General features: G+C 31.1%; 1 protein-coding gene across 2 annotated transcripts in view; it reads left to right on the top strand.

Moving 5' to 3' along the window:
• Positions 1-22,714, top strand: part of CSMD3 (CUB and Sushi multiple domains 3) — a 1,575,929-nt gene that overhangs the window by 545,884 nt on the left and 1,007,331 nt on the right. For both annotated transcript variants that reach the window (XM_031954893.1, XM_031954946.1), the window contains exon 6: positions 17,417-17,529. In XM_031954893.1, the coding sequence (XP_031810753.1) occupies positions 17,417-17,529 (113 nt within the window). The remainder of the gene's footprint in view (positions 1-17,416; positions 17,530-22,714) is intronic.

The raw sequence follows: 22,714 nt of genomic DNA, 5'->3' as shown, positions 1-22,714 counted from the left end.
TATATGAACTCACACAAATCATCAGCAATTCTATATATTGCTGATAAAGCCTATCAGCAAGAGATAGACAGATAAATTACATTTAAAATTACTGTAGACAAAATAAAATACTTGAGGGTCTACCTACTAAACAAACCCAAGAACCATAGGAGCACAGCTACAAAACACTTCTCTCACAAATAAAATAAGATCTAAACAATTGGAAAAATATCAATTCATAGGTAGGCTGGGCTAATATAATAAAAATAACAATTCTGCCTAAGTTGGTCTACTTGTTCAGTTCCATACCAGTCAAATAGCCAATCATTAATGGAAGAGCCAAATAGGTAAAATTGGAAAAAAATTGTAACAAAATTCATCTGGAAGAAGAAAAAGTCAAGAATATCAAGGGAATTAATGGAAACAAAAATAAAAACAAAAACAAAGGATGGTGGCTTAGCAGTTAACTGACCAAAATTATATTATAAGACAGCAGCCATCCAAACCATTTGGAACTGGCTAAAAATAGAGTGGTGGATCAGTAGAATAGATTAGATACTCATGACATAATCATCAAAGCCTATAGCCATCTAGTATTTGTTAAATCCCTAAAATCCAGCTTCTGGAATAAGAACTTAATATTTGACAAACATTTCTGAGAAAACTGGAAAATAATATGTCAGAAACTTGACAAAGACCTAAATCTCTCATTCCATACCAAAATAAGATCAAAATGGATATGTAACTCGGGTAAAGGATGGTACCATAAACAAATTAGGAGAACAAATTGCCTATGAAATCTTTGGAGAAGGGAGGTAGGGCCAAAGAAGAACTACAGAATGTTATGAAAGGAAAAATGTACTGGTTTGAGTATATAAATTAAAAAGGTTTTGCACAAACAAAATCAACAGAAACAAGATTCAAAGGTAAGTGTAAAGGGAAAAAATGAAGCCTTTATTAGATTAAAGATTTTTTTTTCTTTTACTGTCAGTATTTCTCATAGTCCTCATTTCTAAAATATATATAAAGAATTGTGTTAAATTTATAAGAATATGGGTTATTCCCCAATTGATAAATGGTCAAAGTATATGAACTATTTTGAGATGATGAAATTAAAGCCATTAATAGCTATATGAATAAATGCTCCAAATCTCCACCAAAATCAAAACAACTCTGAAGTACCACCCCACACCTCTTACATTGGCTATGATGACAGAAAAAGAAAAAGATAAATGTTGGAGGGGATATGGGAAAACTGGCACACGAATGCATTGTTGATGGAGTTGTGAAATGATCCAACCATTCTGGAAAGCAATCTGGAACTATGCCCAAAGGGCTATAAAATTGTGCATACCCTTTGACCCAGTAGTACTGCACTACTGGGTGTATATCTCAGGGAAATCATAAGGTAGGGAAAAGGACCCACATGTACAAAAATGATTATAGCAGCTCTTTTTGTGGTAGCAAAGAATTGGGAAAGGAGTAGATGCTTGTTAATTGGAGAATGGCTGAACAAGTTGTGGTACATGAAGTTAATGGTATATTATTGCTCTATAAAAAAATGATAAACAAACTGATTATAGAAAGGCCTGGAAAGATTTACATGTAGAGAGAAACAAACAGAACCAGGAATACACTGCATATAATATCAGCAAGAATGTGCTAAGATCAACTATGAAAGGCTTAGTTCTTCTCAGCAATTCAGTGATCCACAGCTATCCCAATAGACTTTGGACAGAAAACGCATCCTCTTCCAGAAAAAGAACTAAGGAAACTGAATGTAAATTAACCCATGTTATGTTTCCTTCTTTTTACTATTTTTAAAATCTCTCTCATGTTTTTTTTTCCCTTTTATTCTATTTTTTCTTTTCCAACTTTTCATAAAGCAGCATATATTAAAAATTAATAAATTCACTACAATAAAGCATTTTAATATATTCTATGAAATTAAAAGAAATATACAAAGAAACTTCTTGGGAACTGAGGATCTTCCCAGAGAAATGTAGAACTATTTTTAAATATCCCTTATTTAATTCCCCACAGCTAGCTTCTATAACAATGCACCTGTTAACAAAGTCAACTCAGGCAGTCTTAGATCTGTTTCATATCACTATAATATCTCCTATTGATATTGTGGGATTGCAAGTATTGACTCAAACCACTTTTTTTCTATTAATGTTATGGACAACATGGGGGACTAAAGCACATTTCTAATGTTTTCTAATGGTTTTCAGAATGATAATGCTCCAAATATCTGCTATATCTATAAAGATTCCCTATGTCTTCTCTTCTTCAAACGAAATATATTCTGTTTCCTTCACTTGATTTTCTTATAGCATGATCACAAGGCCCTTCACCATGGTATATGCCATTTCCTTGGTTGCTTCCCATTTATCATTCTGAAAAACTGATTAGTATTAGATTATCAAAGACTTTAAATAACAAAATAAAAATGTGTATATTATTCTAAAGTTAATAAAAAAATTATTGAGATTTCATCAAAAAGAAGAATAATAATGTATTTTACCGATATCAGTTTCGGAGATGTTGGGGATAAAAGTTGTTGTTGTGGTGGTGGTTATTTATCCTTCATTCTGGAAGAGGACCATGACATGAAAAAGGTGATGCCATAATATGCAAGTGAATTGGATTTAAGTTAGGAAGGGCTGTTCAAGGTAACTTGCTTCACTTTCTCCTCCAGGGCCATTTGGGACCACTGAATAGATAGAGATCAGGATGGTCAGAGATGGCCATGGATTTAGTAGGAGACCTTGGCCTTTTAAAGCTAAGGTTTTTAATAGGTCTCAGTTTGACTGAGACCACATCCATTCAGTGATTAAGGCAAGATAACAATTGACACAAAGAATGACCTTTTTCACCTACTCCTCAAAAAGTCCCAATAAATAAGTAAATCTGGGAGAGGAAGACCTTCAAGATCTTTGACTGACTCAAAATGAATATAAAACCAATTAGAAGGTTATTGGAATAATCATTTGACAATGGCTATCTCTTAGTACCTCTTAGACATCAAATTATACATTATTGTAACTACCATAGAAAGTTATTCTGAATACCTTGTTTTACTAGTTGTAGAATAAATTTATCTTTTGCCTAAGTATAAGTTATGTATGCAATATTTTATATACATATATGTACATGTGTAAGCTATAAGTAACATAAAAATAGAAGTAAAGATAAAAAAAATTGTAGTTCAAAATATTCTTAACTCAGTTTATCTTAATACTACTTGGATATATACATATGAGTAAGTTGGTTAATTCAATTTTTGGAATCAATATTTGATAATCTTACAAAATTCTTCTTAGACAAGGAAGCCTGATATACATAAACATGAAAGATGACTAGAATTAGGAAGAAAATAGACTCAGCATGCTTTTTTTTTTTTTCTGGCATATCAATTGGGATTAAGTGACTTGCCCAGGAACACCACTAAACTTGCTTATTTTTTTTTAAGTGGGGAATAGCATGAAAAATTTTCAGATATTATATATTGATACAAGGAAAAAGTGGAGAAAACAATATGAAATAAGAGGCAATAATACTCTATTTCTAAATGCTACAAAGCCTGTTAGTCTGGAAACCTATTCAAGTGGTAGAGTCCTATAAATTTCATTAAGTATAGAAATCAGACTTAAAAAAGTGTAAAGTTTGCCTAAAATTTATTAAAATAACCATGAGTTTAATTAGAGTGCTCTTACCAATAGTCCCTAGTTGTTAAATAATTATTGACAGATTATAGTGTTTATTAAGCATATAATATGTGTCAGTCACTCTGCTAAACTCCTGAAAAATAGATGCAAGCAAGCAGACAATTCCTGGTAGTCAGAGATTTACATTCTAAAGGGGACAAAATAACAAAAAATGTATAAAAATTTGATGGTAGGAATGGAATGAGGAGGAAGATACTCCAAAGCAACATAGTAAACATATATCTTGCAACTATTATGGAGAAATTGGCTCCAGTAAACCTAAATTGAAAAGTTACCTATCAGAGCCAGAATCCAGGACTGGGCCATGAATTTCTATTGAGGATAGAGATGGATAAAGAGAAAGGTTATTATACAGAGATGACAAGGAATGTAGTATGGACCACCAAAGCCTGTGAGAATATAAATGCTCACCATCAGGGCCTTGAGACTCAGAAAGTTAAATTCAAATTTTCAATCAGTTTGAGATGGTTGGAAAGTAGGTCCATTCTGAAAAGACAACTAAGAAATGAAGCATGAAACTTTCCTTGAACAACCTTTGGCTCTCAGTTAAAAGTAATCTCTCCCCTAAGCTTTTATTTATTGCAATTCCCTCATTTTACCCTGATTCATATTAATTATCTGATCTTTGATGTTATAAGGTCTTTGAGAGCAGTGACCTTGTCTCATTTATCTTTGTATCTTTTGTGGTGTCTAGCAGAGACTCTCCCTTGCATTGATTAGCAGAGCCATAATTAGCATTTGGCCATCCGGGCTTTAGCCCTATGGCAATGAAAATTAATTCTGACTAATGTTCACTGACAGCAGGTTTTGTCAAGCATCTACATTTATTCAACAATGTGGAAACAAGTTATCTTCACACCTAGTTAGCAAGAATAATTTGGGGAAATAGGAAGTTGCCAGATGATGAACTCAGCTACTCCTTTTTTCCCTACTACCCAAGTTCTTAACCCAAGTAAGACCAGTCCTGCTTTCCCTGCCATAATTGTTAAGGCAGCTTTCTTAACATCAACCTCATTGTATCCTAAAGTCTCCTTTGTAATGTAACGAGATGTTTTCCAATTTATTTCACTGTCACCCCTCAATTCAATTTGTCTTTAAGTTGATTTTCTGCTTGCTTGAATATTTCTAGTAAATGTCTAACTAATATTGGATAAGTTGAATCTAAATAAAGTAAAGTGAATCAATGTATCTTTTGGAGTCCTACAAAATTCTTTTTTGAAGATTACATTGTTTTTCATTATATCTTTTCTCATACCTTACAACGTTTACCCATATTCTTAATCCTCACCATAACTTCCATTTCTGACATCCCTCATTTCTTATGCAAAACAGCTAGCCTGCATTAACTATACTGATAAGTATAGCTACCAGTCTCTCACTCTTGTTGACACAATTTAACTCTTCACTACCCTTTCCTTATTTATTTTGTTGCTTCCATTTACTATTTTAGACAGAGCTTCTTAAACACAATCCTGTGCTACTCTTACCATCTAAGACCTATTTATGTGTTACTGAAAAAAGCTGGAGGAAATTAAAAATGAAACAAAACAAAATAATTCCAATTTAGCCCACTACAAATTCATGTAATCTCAAATGGGCTTCACTTCATATTGATATTCTACTCATTCCTAATATATTGATTATGCTACTTTCCAGAACAGCTGTTCGGAATCTTTTTATCTCTTTGCAAGCCTCCTACAATATCCCTCTATATTCTTTCCTTTTGCTGAGGACATCTGGACAAATTCAAAATATTCAAAACCAGAATTCATTACCTTTCCCCCCCAAACACTTCCCTTTTTTTTTTTTCAACTTCTTTTAGTTCACAGTACTAATATCTTCTGAATCATTCAGGCTCACAATTTCACTTTCACTCATCCTACATATCCCAACAATGAGAAAATAATTTTGGTTCATTCTTCAGGTATGTATTCTCTCTCTTCTCATACTGTAACAACTTTTAATTCAATTTATCATCACTTTTTATGGGTATTATTGCAATAAATTTCTAATTGGTTTCCCTATTTCAAATCTCTTCCAATTTGGTTACCAAATTACTCTTCATTTGGTTACCAAAGTGATTTTTTTCCATAATGAATAGGCCTGATAATCCCAACATTATACACTCCCATAAAGCAAAGAAATAGATTATTAAATAACATGTAATTAAGCATGTTAGAGTAATTGTCAGACTTCATTTTAAAACAACTCAAGTAAGAAAAAGTAAAATCAGTAGGGAATTCAAGAATTCAATCACTTTCAGCAGTCTTCTGAGTTCGAATCTATCTATCTGTTTATATAGTTATAAGGGGACAACAAAATGGAATTTGAGTTGAAATCCTAAGGAACTATGAGGAATTATTTAAGTCTTTCTTTGGTGATATAATTCAATTAAGAAGGGGGAAGAAATAACTTCCACACTGCTATTTTGGTTACAGATAAATCTTTAGGCCTTTAATATGTGTCATGTAATAGTATTGTATGAAATTTTAAATATATGTTAATGATTTATTTTGTTATTATATATACACAAAGGCACTATCTTAAAGAAGGTTAGGAATGGGCATATTTTTCTTTAATGGAGAATACTTTTTAAGATAACACTAAAGAATGAGAAAATTTATAAAAGTTCAGACCATTTGTCCATCAAGGTCCAGATTTTTTTTTTAGAGTAATACTTTTTCAAAATCAAATTAAAAATTTTAAATGTATATGAAAAATTTTAAATCATATCTTATACAGCTAGTCTGTATAAGACTAGCTTTCTTCAAGTCTAGATTACAATTAAATATAAATTATTTGGACAAATTGATTGCTTTCTTTTTGTCTTTGTGTCTGCTTTGATTATCACAGGCCATGACATACAACAGTTTCTTAATTGATGATTTATGGATGATTGATTGTATTGCTTCAAGATGAATAAAGTAGTACACTGTTTCCCTAGACATTATCATAATGGAGTAGAGTATATAAAAATAAACTTGGCAGCAGTAACTGGATGACCCTGAGGAAAGTGCAGAGTAAGAATTGAATTCAAATCTAACATCAAATACTAGTTCTATGATGCTGAGCAAATCATATAGTTTGTCTGTTCCTTAGTTTCCTCATCTATAAAATGGGAATAATAACCTATCTCTTGGGGTTCTTGTTCAAATAAAATGATATTATGTTTGTAAAGATCCTGAGACATTATATAAACTATAACTATTGTTATTAACATTATTATTATTATTACATCAATAATGTTTTCTGCCTATAGCATCATCCATGGTAATAAACGGTCATAGTTTCCTGACTTATATATATATATAAGTACGATTTATTAGTTCTCAAATAATTTCTACCTATATCTTTAGGTATGATACTATTTATTGAGCACCTATTATGTGAAAAATATGCTAACGATTATGGGGAACAGCAGTTTCAACAAGAACAAGAATAGAACATCCCTATCTCCAAGAAGTTTACCTTACATTGGATAAATATAGCATGTGAATCACTGGTTCATTCAGTTGTTCAATAAATACATATCACACATGTTTTGAGCAATGCACTTTGTTAGTTATTTAATATAAAAGATAAAACAGAAAATAGTTTCTTCCTTCAGGGAACTTTCATTTTATTGAATCAAATATTGCAAACATAGATAAATGTATAAAAAAACCCTTAAAGAAAATACAAAATTACTTTCATAGGGAGAAGCACAAGCAAAAGTCGGAATCATGGCAGATATCATTTAAACAATAATACCAGATCTAAACATACAATGAAGGTCAGGATGAACAGAGACTTCATTTTAGTCTTGAAGAATTTGCTATGAGAAGGCAGGGAGAAAAATAATGGAATATCACATACAGGGAAATAGAAAACTAAATAGATGATGACTTGAAGTGGGACAGCATAAAACCTATAAGATCTTGAAAGGAATATTGGATCAGTAATTTAAGAGATTGAGTCTTTGGATTTCATCCAATCCTCTCATTTTACAAATAAGAAAATTGAAGTATCAAAATATTAAGTGCTTTACCTAATGTCGCAAAACAAGTTAATGGAAAGGCTGCAATTTAAACCCAAATAGATACTCTGACTTCAAATCTAGCAGTCTTTTTTTTTTTAGCAGAATTAGATTGGCATCCCATAAAGGGGGTCTTTTGCATGTCTCTCAATTTTGTCTTTATTAAATCATGCTATCATTTATTTTTTATTATAGCTTTTTACATACAAGTTATATGCATGGGTAATTTTACAGCATTGACAATTGCCAAACCTTTTGTTCCAGTTTTTCCCCTCCTTCTCCCCACCCCCTCCCCCAAATGGCAGGTTGACCCCATTAAATATATGTTAAATATGTTAAAGTATAAATTAAATACAATATAAGTATACATATCCAAACAATTATTTTGCTGTTCAAAAAGAATCAGATCTTGAAATAGTGTACAATTAACCTGTGAAGGAAATCCAAAATGCAGGCAGGCAATAATATAGGGATTGGGAATTATATGTAGTGGTTCATAGTCATCTCCCAGAGTTCTTTCCCTGGTTGTAGCTGCTTCAATTCATTACTGCTCTATTGGGACTGATTTGGTTCATCTCTTTGCTGAAGATGGCCACGTCCATGAGAATTGATCATCATATAGTATTGTTGAAGTATATAATGATCTCCTGGTCCTGCTCATTTTGCTCGGCATCAGTTCATGTAAGTCTCTCCAGACCTTTCTGAAATTATCCTGTTGGTCATTTCTTACCGAACAATAATATTCCATAATATTCATATACCACAATTTATTCAGCCATTCTCCAATTGATGGGCATCCACTCAGTTTCCAGTTTCTGGCCACTATAAAGAGGGCTGCCACAAACATTCTTGCATATACAGGTCCCTTCCCCTTCTTTAAAATCTCTTAGCGATGTAAGTCTAGTAGTAACACTGCTGGATCAAAGGGTATACACAGTTTGATAACTTTTTGAGGATCGTTCCAAATTGCTCTCCAGAATGGCTGGATGTATTCTCAATTCCACCAACAATGTATTAGTGTCCCTGTTTTCTCACATCCCCTCCAACATTCTGCATTATCTTTTCCTGTCATTCTAGCCAATCGGACAGGTGTGTAGTGGTATCTCAGAGTTGTCTTAATTTGCATTTCTCTGATTAATAATCACTCTATTACTTCAATGTGTAGATTTGTATTTGGGGTTTAGCAACAATCAGGATTCTGGTACTTATTTAAGATTCATTTTAAAGGTAATTCCATTGGCTACTCTATTTTATATCAGGGAATTCATTAAAGAATGAATGTTAATATATTTCCAGAAATTTTTTTTGATCAACATTAAGTTTTATATTAAATAGTTTAAGATCCAATGTTATTAGAGTACAATATTTTAAACTTATCTGAGCTACCAGTGAAGAACTCTCTCCGCTAATATAGATAATCATGTGCTTTGTAATCTGCTGTATAAAATTTAGCCCAGACTTCAACACAAGTTTTCCTGAGTCAGATGCTAGTTTTCTCTCCTTTGTCATATTGTAAATCAATTAGAAACTAAAGATAAATAATACACATTTGATTTTGTGTGTTTAAGGAGCTCCTGAGTAAAGAAATTCCCTCCATCAAGACAAATTAGCATTTTCTCTAAATCTTGTAGTCTTAACAGACATGAGCCGAACAATAACTGTTTAAATGATTAAATATTTAAATAACTTGCTCAGGATCAGTTTATGTATCAGTTAAACTCAGTTCTTCTTGGTCACAAAATATGGTTTTTATTCATTATGCCAAAATTACTCTCATTTATAATTAGAATATCTTGGATTTTCCCTCTTTTTTCCAATTCCTTTTTTATTTCTTGAAAATTAAGGAGAAAAGTAGACAGCTATGTGATTGTCAGACTAGAAAACATTTTACCACTACCTATGCCAAAGAGTCTTAAAGCTTTATGTACTTTTTAAAAAATTGATACTTAAATTACCACAGTACAGGGTTAATTGCTATTTCATATGCTTCTCATAAACAGGGAACTTAAATCTGTTTATTATAAGCAGATGGTCATTTATTCAATAAACACAAACTTTCCAAGAAGTAAAAATCACTATATGCTTTTAGTTATGTAATTCTACTAAAAATAGTGCGATCATATAAAGGACAGCCATAAGTGTTTTAGAACACTTTCTTAGAGCACTGTCTCTGTAATTAAAGGACCTGGGGTCAAATTTTGCCTAATTTAATATCTCTGTGATCCTGGATAAGTAACTTAATTCCTCCATCCCTACTCCCACACTCACTTCTATATCCTAATTTTAAAATGAGTGGGGTTAGAATAATATTTTGCTAGAAAGTGACTTGCTTATTAGAAAATTCTAAGGTTGATATCTTCTCTCTGACTTTGTATTTTGATGAAAGATGAAATCAACTATTGCTTTGATTGATTCACATTATAAAGTAAAAAAAAAAATCTTTATTGTTCCATTTCTCCCATATAAATACAGCATCTTTATGAGGGTGTAAACACTTTATTTTCATTTTTGTTATTCACTATCAAAAGATGATGTGCCCAAACATGAAAGATACAGAGTTTTCTCCTATACCACCCTCACTAGGACTATCCCTATTCCTCTCAATGCTTAGGATTTCTGCTGATCAAGTAATTCATCTGAACTCCTTGGGAGCACTCCTCTCAAAACTTTATGACTGGGGCTAATAGTTATTTTGAATTCATGAAGCTTCTCTAGTTTTGTGACTTGACCCAAGGGACCTGCCTCCCATTAAATATGGTATCTCCTATTGAATATCTCCAATACAAGATTCTTTGACTGAGGAAATATGGATGAGGGAGAAAAAAGGAGAGAGAAATCTTCTACCCCCATCTTTAAGAGGCAAGATCTGGTCCTTATATTCATTCATAACAAGCTGTGTTTTTAACTCAAAAGACACATACTCTTCAGATTTGTCTCTGACATGGTTTCTCTTAGAGAGTATCTTTCCTTTTAAATACACCAAACCCAAGGCTTTCTTTTGCCTGTCTAGTGTCTAATAATCCTCTAATTTCATCAAGCTTTGATTCTTCATACCTTCTCAAGGGGTAAAGGATTTTAGAACATGTCCTTGCACTTCATTTAGGTCTTGTCTCTGTTTCCAGTCTCCTTAAAGTGTGTAATTTAATCAGCACTGGGGGAAACCAATTGATCAGGGATTCCCTGATCAATCTCCTTCACCACACTTTCTTAATTAGGGTCTGATCCAAGCTGACAGTGCTGATTACATAGCATTATGAATGCTAAACCTGGAATTCCTGCACATACAGCAGGAACTGTATTCCTGATTGTGTTTCTTGTATTTCTTTTATGAAAGAATGAAAAATCTTATCCCAGGGTCCTTTGCCATACATCAATTAATAATAAACAATTCTCTTCTTGAAAAAAAAAAGTACAAAAGAGATAACATAGGTATTGGTAAAGACAATGTATTTATATACATATATTTTTCAGTTATATTGACTACAATGCAAAAAGTAAAACATTTCATTGTGAAAACTTTGAATTTGAAACATTCTATTCTCCTACAGGAAAGACTAGATTTTATTTTTTAAAAAGTTATAAAATATATTGATTCAACTTTTTTCTTTTGGAGTCATTTGCTTTTTACAGCCTGAATGTACTAAATTATATATTGTAATATTCAATGAAAGTTAAATAATTTAATTATGCAGGTATACAACCAATAATAGAATATTTGTTTGCTTATATAGTTTTATAAATAAAATTGAGCATCAATTAAAAACAAAATAGCTAACAAATATTTTGAATTGTGCAAAATAGATAACAATAAGTTAACTATTTTGGAAAGTATATAAAGTTTTTTAAAACCTTTGAATCAGAATCTCCAAGGAAAATATTAAGACTAAAGCAGACTGTGAAAATCTAGAAGAAAAGAACATCAATACATATACAGATAAACAGAGAGATACTTATCTCTGTGTATTAACATAGTTATATTGTGTGTATATATATATATACATATATATATATATACACACACATATATTCAATTTTACAATTATTTCTTAAGCTCTGCCTCTCTGCAAGACATGATTATATATTTGGAGGATATAAAACTGAAGATTAATGCTATTTTTGACCATAAGAAATTTATGGTTTGCTAAAGAAGCTATGTATGATAAAAATATGATGAGTTAACCAAAGTAAAGAGTTGTCCCAAAAATGGAGTGCTTTTTTCAGTTCAGGAAAGGACTGAAAGAGAGAGCATCAGGAAAGGTATCAGAAAAAGATGAAACATCAGCTGAGCTTTGAGGCAAAGAGTTTGATAGGTCAGCAGTATTGAAGAAATGTCACTAAAGCATGGGAAACAGATCCCCAAAATGTGCAGAGGAAGAAGTCATTAGGTTAAGGTTAAGCAATAATCAATAGCCCAGTATTTATTAGAACCTAGAGAATGTAAAGTACAGCAATGAATCAAATTATGCTGAAAAAGATAAGTTGTAGTCATTTTACAATATGAGAAAGGAGCATCAATTCCATATTATGGAATTTATATCCTAATCATTTAGACTATAAAAATAAATGAAAACAGAAATGGAAAGATATAACAGGTGAATAACCAAGCATGGTTTAAGAGTTATATTGAATTAGATTGTATATGGCCTTTAATATTAGCTTAATACTTTGACATTTTATCTTAGCAACAAAGGCAAGGGTGGGGTCCTCTGGCCTCTCAGATAAAACACAAAATTCTCAATCTGGAATTTGAAGTCCTAAAAATATAGCTGCTACTGAATTTTCCAGTTATTTCTAATATAATCAACCAAAAACACATTTATTAAACTTTTCTACTGTGTCAGGTATTGAGCCTTTCAAACCAATGTATTAGCTATTTCTCCTGAATGACATTGTAACTTCCCGTACTTTGTCTTTTGCACATATGGTCACACGTGTTTTAAATATACTCCCTCCTCATGTCCAATTCTTGAATTCTCAATTTCCTTCAAAGTATATAGCAAAGGGCCAAATACCATGAAAAGTGTTTCATGATTTCTTGAGTAGTAAGATGTGTAAAGGACACCCAGATTTTGAATCAGGGAGACTTGGGTTCCAATTTATCTGTTATTTCCTATTTGACACTGAGTAAATTATTCTGATATTCTGTGCCTCTGTTTCTTTATCCATAAAATGAGAAGATAGATGTGACAGTCTTTAAAGTAATTTCTGCTTCTAAAACTAGATTCTATTAGCTTTTAAGTCATTTCTCCTTTTTAAAGAAATATTTTATGTTTCTTATGTTTGTTTCTACATATAAATGTTTCCCAATCCTTGGTAAAGTAGGTATTTTTTTTCTTTTAGAGTGCATATTCTCAGAAATATGCATAGCATCTTTTGCATTTTAGCTAGATAATAAGTGTTTTCTGACTTGAATTGAGTTAATGTAGGCTTTTACCATATGGGTGAAATAGATCTCTCTATTACCAAGCATTTTCAGTTGGAATATAGAAGTGAAGCACTAGAATCTGGGACACAATTATTAAAATAAATTTTATTGGAATAATTCTCAAATTTACTTATTGGACCAATACATGTGTGGTATTTGAATATACTGGGTACTGATTAATGATAGGCAGAAGAAAGGAGAAAGGGAAAAAATACAAGTGGAAATATCATTATCATTATCAATATCATCAATAATATCATTGGGAAGTATCTTCAAAAGAAATAGTAAAACTTAGAGGAGGGATTACTTTTTCCCCTGAGGCAATTGGAGTTAATTAAGTGACTTGTCCAGGGTTACACATTTAGGAAGTGTTAAGTGTTTGAGGCTCAGGTCCTCCTGACTTCAGGGCTGGTACTCTATCCACTGTGCCACCTAGCTGCCCCAAGGGAAATTGTTTTAAGAGGAGGAAGTTATGGTGGGAAGTTTTAGCTAATCAATCCCTTTTCCAGCATGGTCCCAAACAGCCATCATCAGTGTTAGCATTCCTTGTAGTGAAAGGGTTATTTATTCCTCACATCAGCCACCAGTAAACTGGAAACTACTGGAAATTTAAACCTAAGAACCTCAGGAATAACAGTGCCATTCAGATTACTAGATCTTCCAGATAAGTCCTTGCAGCCAACATAAAGGAAAACCAAACATTTGAATTTTAAAAATATCATTACCTCCACATCTGTCTCCTTAGCAACTTTAGCTACTGGAGGCTTGAAAGCTAAAGTTCTCACCAATTTTATCAATGGAAATTATATTTAAGGAAAATGCTTTCCTATCTGTTTCAAAATTGTAATTTAAGTTTTAAGTCTTTCCACATAGATGCATCTAAAATCTCCTCCATTTGTCATCTACTACATGTGAGTTACTTGTGCTTAGAAAGCATCTTAGTTTTAATTGATATTCCTAATATTTTTCATGGCACATTACAAGTACTTCATGAAGCCTTTATTCATTCATATATTGATGCTATATGCTCTCAAAAATGCATTAATAGAATTCTGATTCTATAATACTGATGGGTTATCTAGAAGGATGACCATACACAGCTGGATATACAACAGTGAAACCAAGGAAGATTTTGGAGACAAGTATATAGACATGGAAGTTGTGACCATAGAAGTGGTCATGGAAACCATTAAGATAGATGGATCTTAGAAGGGGAGTCTGTTGGTAAAAATACACTTTGCAAGATTAAAAAAGAATTTAGACTAAAAAGGAAATTTCATAGATGATTAGAAGCAAGAAATATCATTCTTCAGGAAAATTAGTGGAGGAAAAATACAAAGAAAAAAGAAAGTTCATTCTGATCAAATGTTGTAAATCCTAGGATCAGAGCTACTTAGGTAAAAGAAACTTCATAAAGGTAACAGGAGAAAAATCCAGAATTTAAATAAAGACATTTCAACCGCTACCTCTGATATTTACTATTGGTGTCATATTGTGCAAGTCACTTAAATTCTCTAATCTTCATTTTTATTATCTGAAAAGAAAACACTAAAAAACAAAAACTCAAGAGAGAAAGTTGGGTTTATGCCTACCTCCCAAGCAGATAGGGAAGTTAGGGGGCACAGTGCATAGAGTGCCTGGCTGGGAATGAGGAAAAGTCATCTGCATGAGATCAATACTGGCTTTAGACATTTGCTACCTCTGTGACCAGGAACAAGTCACTTAACCTTATTTAACTCATTTTCTTCATGAATTGGAGAAGGAAATGGCAGAAAACTCCAGTACTTTTGTCAAAAAAAAAAAAATCACAAATGAAGACATGAAATGTTAGATACATCTGAAAAATGATTAAGCAACTGAATCCAAGTAGATAATTTGACAATGAAATGAATAAAGACAATTTTAAAAAGAATAAAATATTTAAAAGGTCATTGCATATTAATCAATTATATAAAATGAGTCCTAAGAATTTACAGTGAAAAGATTTCTACAAATTTTATATAAATAATGAAATAACAATAAGAAACTTCAGAATGATTAAAAGATAGATTTAAAAAACATAATGATTGTAAGTACTTTAATTAGATTGGAGAAATTTCAAAGAAAAATGAAAAAAGGCTAACAACAAAGCAAATACCAAATAAATGATGGGAATTTTTCTAATGTTATAAAGATACAGATTAATCTATTTATCAGTAAGAAGAATGAATTTTCAGCAAGATGCACACTTATTTGAAGTAATTTTTAAATCAAAGAAACAAGAACAGACACAGCAAACATTCAACATTTTAAACAAAAAAACACGAGAAAGGCAAATGAGTGAAATTGTAAAGAAAAGATTAAGAAATTAAATAAATGCTGGGGGAGGGGGTGGCAGGAAGGAGGGGAAAAATTGGAACAAGAGGTTTGGCAATTGTCAATGCTGTAACGTTACCCATACATATAACCTGTAAATAAAAGGCTATTAAAATAAATTTAAAAAAAGAAATTAAATAAATGTCCCTATATTTTTCAATATGTTTGAAAATGAACTGTACTACCAGGAGATCATTATATACTTCAACAACAATACTAGATGATGACCAGTTCTGATGGATCAGGCCATCCTCAGCAACGAGATCAACCAAATCATTTCTAATGGAGCAGTAATGAACTGAACTAGCTATGCCCAGAAAAAGAACTCTGGGAGATGACTAAAAACCATTACATTGAATTCCCAATCCCTATATTTATGCACACATGCATTTTTGATTTCCTTCACAAGCTAATTGTACAATATTTCAGAGTCTGATTCTTTTTGTACAGCAAAATAACATTTTGGTCATGTATACTTATTGTGTATCTAATTTATATTTTAATATATTTAACATCTACTGGTCATCCTGCCATTTAGGGGAGGGGGTGGGGGGGGTAAGAGGTGAAAAATTGGAACAAGAGGTTTGGCAATTGTTAATCCTGTAAAGTTACCCATGTATATATCCTGTAAATAAAAGGCTATTAAATTAAAAAAAAAAAAAGAAAAAAAAAAAAAGAAAATGAACTGTACTTATTGATTAAAAGGCAAGAACAAGGATAGCCATCAAAAATTAAAATGAATTTAAGCATATTTTGAAATAAATCAGAATAAAGGGAAAAAAAGAGAACTAAATTAGTATTCCATAGATTGAATCTCTTTTATAAAACATAGATCTTTTTAAAAGAATATTATATATTATGGCATATTGCTCTCACTTTATAATATTTAAATTTTATTTGGGGAATTAGGGTTTTTACTTTTAAGTAGATTTCTTTAACGAGGTTGCCAATGAAACTTCAGTGCCTCAAAAATATATGAATTGATTGAATAGGATGTATGGATGAAATGAAATGAATAAACATCATCTCCATATGTTTTTACTTATGAAAATATATGTACAAAATGAGTCTAAATTATTAAAATGTGGAAGAAAATGTGAAATACATGATTGATGCAAAATAATGAGTAATATTTAAAATTGTGAACCAAGAAATGTAGAAAATATGATAGAAACTTATTAGGAAGTTGATATCAGGGGATCACAATATCAGCAGCTTTCTAAGTTTCTTTGTTGTAAGAAAACATGCACCCTTTCTTCATGTGGATAAAGTGATTTGACTTTAGATATCTACTCTAATTACATTGGGTGTTATAGTAAGTAGAGGACTCCCCATTCATTCTCAAAATGAAATGCAAGTGCAAGTATTGCCTGTAACACATACTAGCTATGAGATCTTGGACAAGTTCACTAACTTCTCTATTCCTTCAGGCAATTCCATAAATATTAAGTTGTAGAGCAGTGGTCATTCTGAACTGGTGCAAAAAATTTCCAAAGTTGAACTTCCCTATACTAATAAAACCACAGGCCTAGTAAAACCAAACAAAAATGCTCTATAGAGAGATATTTTTTCATTGATTTTTTTTTTCTCTACTTAAAAAAGAACACATGTTGCTTTATTTATGTCTATTTATTATTATTAAAAGTGAGCACACATTAACATTAAAAATTTTTTACAATTGGAATGAGTTCCTGTTTTCTGGCTTTCACAGTAATCCTGTGTACCTAATTTATAATGTTACTTTTTCATTAGAAGCATTAATCTGAATGTTGTAAAGCATTATTTTTGAATGTTGGAACTTGATTTTCATGAATCATATAATAGAATGGGACACTTGATTGAATGGTATTACAAAGCAACAGTGCCGCAGAATGACTTAATTTTCATTTTTTGTCATCTTTCCTAATTTAGGTTATCTGGAATGAATATACCACCACCAATTATCAGCAACAAAAACTGGCTGCGGCTGCACTTTGTCACAGACAGCAATCACCGCTACCGTGGATTTAGTGCCCCATATCAAGGTATACTTAATGAAAGTCCTTCTTTTTTCTAATGTTAAAAAAAAAAAAAAAGATTTTTGGTAAATACAACTGGTTGTCCTGATGAGAGGTAATTTGAACATGCTGCAATGATCATTGTCCTGCTGAGGGTACCACATGATAATTATCATATTACAGAAAAGGTTCTAGAAGATTTTTATAACTCGATATGGAGGATAGAGCAAGTTGAATTTGAATTTTGAAAGATAAAAAAAGTAGTTGATAGAATAGCTATACTTCTTTATTAGTATTTCAGAGATGAGACAATAAAACTGTTTCATAAAGTAACATAATACAAAATTGATTTCTTTAAATCAATTGCAATGGTTTTTCATATGCACTCTTTATTATTAGTTTAATTAACTTTATTAGTAATCTTATTTACCATTTTTTATTAACAGGCATAATTTTGAGTAAATAGAATAAAAAAAAACATCCAAGACTCTAGTTTGGAAATCAAACTATTTGGAATAAAATCATTATGAAGATTAAATACTAATGAAAATAGCTTCTATGATGTTCAGTATTACTATGTTTGTTTAGTCTATTTTATTTACCAATTATTCATGTAAATAATACATTTCATTTTCAATAATACACCAGCCATTCTTTAGGGGATTGTACACTTTGTCAGAGTTACATTTTCCATTTACCTGGTTTTAAAGGCAACTTACAAGTCTCTAGTAACTTTTTATTGCAATGTATTTGCAATTTTAATATAGTGGATTTAGGTAGCTCTTCTTCAATAAAGCTCTTTCAATAAAATGAAATTAGATTAAATATTTTCCTGGAATTCAGGTTATGTAAAATGAATTTATAATTTAAAATTTGATCCCCTCTCTTCAGCTTGCTTAGCAATGTATCTTTGCTTACTGTGCCCTTACTTAAAAACAGAAATCATTAAATGTAATTTATAAGTTACCACTTCCCCCTATGAAACACACTGTATAGGGCTACCATAGAAGTAGAAGATAATGATCCTAAAGGGAAAAAAAAAAAACTTAGATAGAGAACAAAAAGTAACTACAATAGACAATGAAATTAAATAAAATTCTTGCAAGAATTCAGAATTTTAATATATATATAAAGAATTTGAAGAAATTATCTGCGAAATATTTTCAAGTTTCTACAAAAAGTATTTTGAAAATATTAGAAAATGTTTATTTTAAAGTAATTTTCCATTTAACATTTTAAGGAACTTAGTGCAGTTTTATAATCCTAGATTTCCACATTAAAACTCATTGGCCTAGCACATTCTAATTTGAAATTGGTAGTTAATTTCATAATATAACTAAGTTCCATTAAATTTAATCTCTACTCAGTTTCCAATAGAATAGTTTCATCACTTTTGGTACTACAGAAACTAGGTCAATCTACTACTCTGAGACTGAGGAATTGGCATAAATAATGTATCAAATGTTCTGCTTGAGGTGGGTCAGTGCTCAGAGAGGTGGGATTTATTTGATTGAAAGATGGTATGACCCCGGTAGTTCTCTGCATGCTCTAAGTAGAAGAATGAGTGGTGGAAAAGTCCACAAGTTGCTGGCCCTGCATTTCTCAGGACCGTTTTTTGCTTACCTTTGTAATTGATCGCTCGGAATTTTTCAATTAGAATCATTGCATTCTGCTCCTGAATATTGATCTACTCTCTATCTCTAAAAGGACAACAAAAAAGAACATTAAAAAAAGAAAAATTACCATACATGTATTTATTAGCTCAACAAATAAAGTACATATACATACCCAGAATTATTTTCTTTTTATAGCTAAGGTGTAATGCCAAAATTAGTAGAAAAACATCTTAGATTATACATTACACTAAATAATAAAATATATTATAGTATAATGATAATAAACTATATAGGCATATGTATCCATTATTTTAATTAAAATTTTAAATGATTTTGTCTTTATTCTCAACATACGAGTTAAACTTATTAAAACCAAATAGTCAGAATTTCAATCAATTTATGAAAGTAAATATTTTGCTGGCTGCTAAGAGCTATGAAAATAGTTCATGAAATTGAGTAGTTCTATTACTAGTGTGATATGTAAGGAATAGAATTATTTGTACCTTATAAAAATTATCATTGAAATAGAAGAGACAAAAAACATTTTAAAAAATTAGAGGGTAATAGTTAATGATACAGTCAAGAAAAAGATGTAAACTGAAATACTGCTTTTTTTAGTCATTTCTCTCTTTTTAAAACTGTGTTTATAAATGATTTCTAAATTTTCTTACCAAAAGTCATTCTTATTCAATATGATTTTTTTAGAAAAGTTCTTTCAGGAATTTATTTCCCAGGTCTGCCAAATCCAAACAAGACTGTACATAGGCAACATCATCCCATTTGACAGCATTTCTTGAAAATGTAAGCAATCTGTCATTTGTATCAAGTTTCTAATAAGTCAACTTGCTTGGCAAGAAGAGAATAGACTAAGTAAGCCTATATTAATAGAGTCAGACACTTTAAATGGGGATATGACAAATATTCTCTGTGCCTTCCAAAACTCTATTTTAAGGATGGCAGAAACTAAAAATAGTGAAAAATAGCAAATATTGGAAAATGCCATTATAATAGACACTGTATAATAAATTCAGATGCTGATTTTGTAGCAAATGAAAGGAGAGAGGAATGTATATGAGTTTCCTAATATTATAAATATTCACTCTTAAGTTTTGGCTTGGTCATTGCTTTGTCTAGTAAGTTTCACAGTAGGTAAACCTATGGTTTCTTAATATGTCCTTCATTTCTTCTTTTATTTTTTCCCCAATCTAAAGTATTCTCAAAAGGAGTACCATGCCAAAAATAGAGAATAAGCTACTAGTTATAATTTGGTCAGAGACAGCAGATATATGGGTTTTCCAGTGGAAAATATTTCCAAATGAGATTATGAGGTAAATTTAGCAGATGTAATAGAACAGCTCCCTAATATAATTTTCAAGCATATTGATTTTAATCTGCATTAAATGGTTCCTTATGGTAACAATCTAATGCCTCCAACATGATCAAGAATACTTGTCACACATATATCCTTGCTTCTTCAAGTCATCTTCTGTTAAATAAACATAAAATATTTCTTCCAGCTTTATGTTTATGTAGATGAATGCTATCTGTACCCCACATCCAATATACACCAAAAATAATAATTTATGTTGCTGTATCCAACCAGAAGAATTTTAATTTTAAAATAACATTCTGATTAAGAGAGTTGACTTTTTACAAGTCCCATGCTTTCTTATTTCCTCATTATATTGTATTTTTCTATCTTTTTCTTACATCTTTTTGTAATATTGTCTTAGTATGCCTTCTTATATCCACATGTGACATGATTCTTATGTCCACATGTCATTTTCACAATACCATTTCTCATATAGCATTAACTTTCTGCTATCAACCAACATATAACAACATCTTATTATTTTCATTGTACCTGTGCTGAATATGTTGCTGTGACTATTTCTTATATCATTATTTGCAACATTAAAATTTTTCTACAAATTTTATCACACCTTGATCACATTTTCTCCAGTTGTAAGCAAGCAGGAGATATTTCAGAAACAAGTCAGTAATCTAGGATTATGTCTATAAATAAAATACTTTTAAATATTTCCTGCTGTTGGAGCATAAATTCCAATCATTCAGCTTTGGAAGAATATGCCAAATTTTTACTTAGACGTTACTCAGTATTTCAGAGTAATTTATAAGTATATGAATCAGCAATGCAATTACACATCTATCTACCTTTGATATGTATATGGCATCTAAATCACTATCAAGTATTCATATACATGTGGATACTTAAAAAAAAAACAAATAGAATTATATTTTTAGTCTCTTCATAATACACCTAAGTTCCATTAAATTTCATCTCTACTCAGTTTCCAATAGAATAATTTCATCACTTTTGGGTACTACAGAAACTGGGTCAATCTACTACTCTGAAACTGGGGGACAGGGATAAATAGTGTATCAAATGTTCCGCTTGAGGTGGGTCATATTTCATTCACCTGTTTTCAATTTTATATCCACATTTTTGTACATCTTTGCTGAACATAAATGCACATGCATCACACACACATTAAGATTTTCAATGGTATAGTGTGTCAATGCTTTGCCAATCATGACAAGGCTTTTAAACTATATTTATGAAAAACACAAAGTTCATATACTTCAAAAAAAAAGGCTTACAGACTAATTTTTACTACTGCCTTAAAGGAAATAAATTTAAAAAAAATAGGAAAGAGCAAAAATTAGGAAATAAAAGTGGAAAAAACATTTAAAAAGCCTATAAATATACAAAAAATCTGTGCACATAAGGATTCATTAATTTAAAGTATAAAGCAATCATTTTGAAGGTTGTTTCATCTAATGATAATATTGTCCTCCTCCTACCCAACTACATCTAGAAATTTCCCATTATTTTGATTTTGGTTCCCTATTTTATCTTTATTATCTCTCAGAAATCTAATCCATTATGACAAATTCAGATATGAGAAGACAGTGCTGTTTTGTGGAAAGAAAACAATGAAGACAGAAAAGTAGTAGCTTCAAAGGCCTAGATTACATACACTCACACATACTTTTAGTTAAATTTAGACCCACTTTACCTTTCTGGACCTCAGTTTTCTTTTCCATAAAATAAATGAACTGAGTAATCAACAACATCTCTTTCTCCTCAAAATATTACGAATCAATAATTACCTCTCTTGAGATGACTCTTTAATCATTCTATTTCTAAATCCAGATATATTTCTTGGATATAGCCTTGGTACTCAAGCAGTATATATCTATTAAAAAAAAAAAAAAAAAACTTTTTAAATTCTTTACCTTCCTACCAATTCTCAGTTAATGTAGGTCATAGCAGCATTCATTTGGCCTCATTCCAAAACACTTATGGCTTCTCTATCTCCTTCTATTAGATGAAAGTTTCTGTATGATTTCCTTCCATACTCTCTTTTTGTACAAATACCTATTCTCTCCCACATAAATGTATATTATTCCTTTCCGGGACTTTTGTGATAGCTTTTTGATTGTTCCATCTTCCTTGAGTCTCTTTGAACTAATATCCCAAAATCTATATTATCCACTGCTGGTAAATTAATTTTCCTTCTCTGATCATGCCACATAGAACAATGTTAAACTGCCAGTGGCTTTCCACTATT

Source organism: Sarcophilus harrisii, chromosome 1 (genome assembly GCF_902635505.1).
Source record: "Sarcophilus harrisii chromosome 1, mSarHar1.11, whole genome shotgun sequence".
In the NCBI taxonomy this organism is placed as follows: Eukaryota; Metazoa; Chordata; class Mammalia; order Dasyuromorphia; family Dasyuridae; genus Sarcophilus; species Sarcophilus harrisii.
Note: the sequence above shows the minus strand (reverse complement) of the source record. Positions and strands in the feature narration are given on the sequence as shown.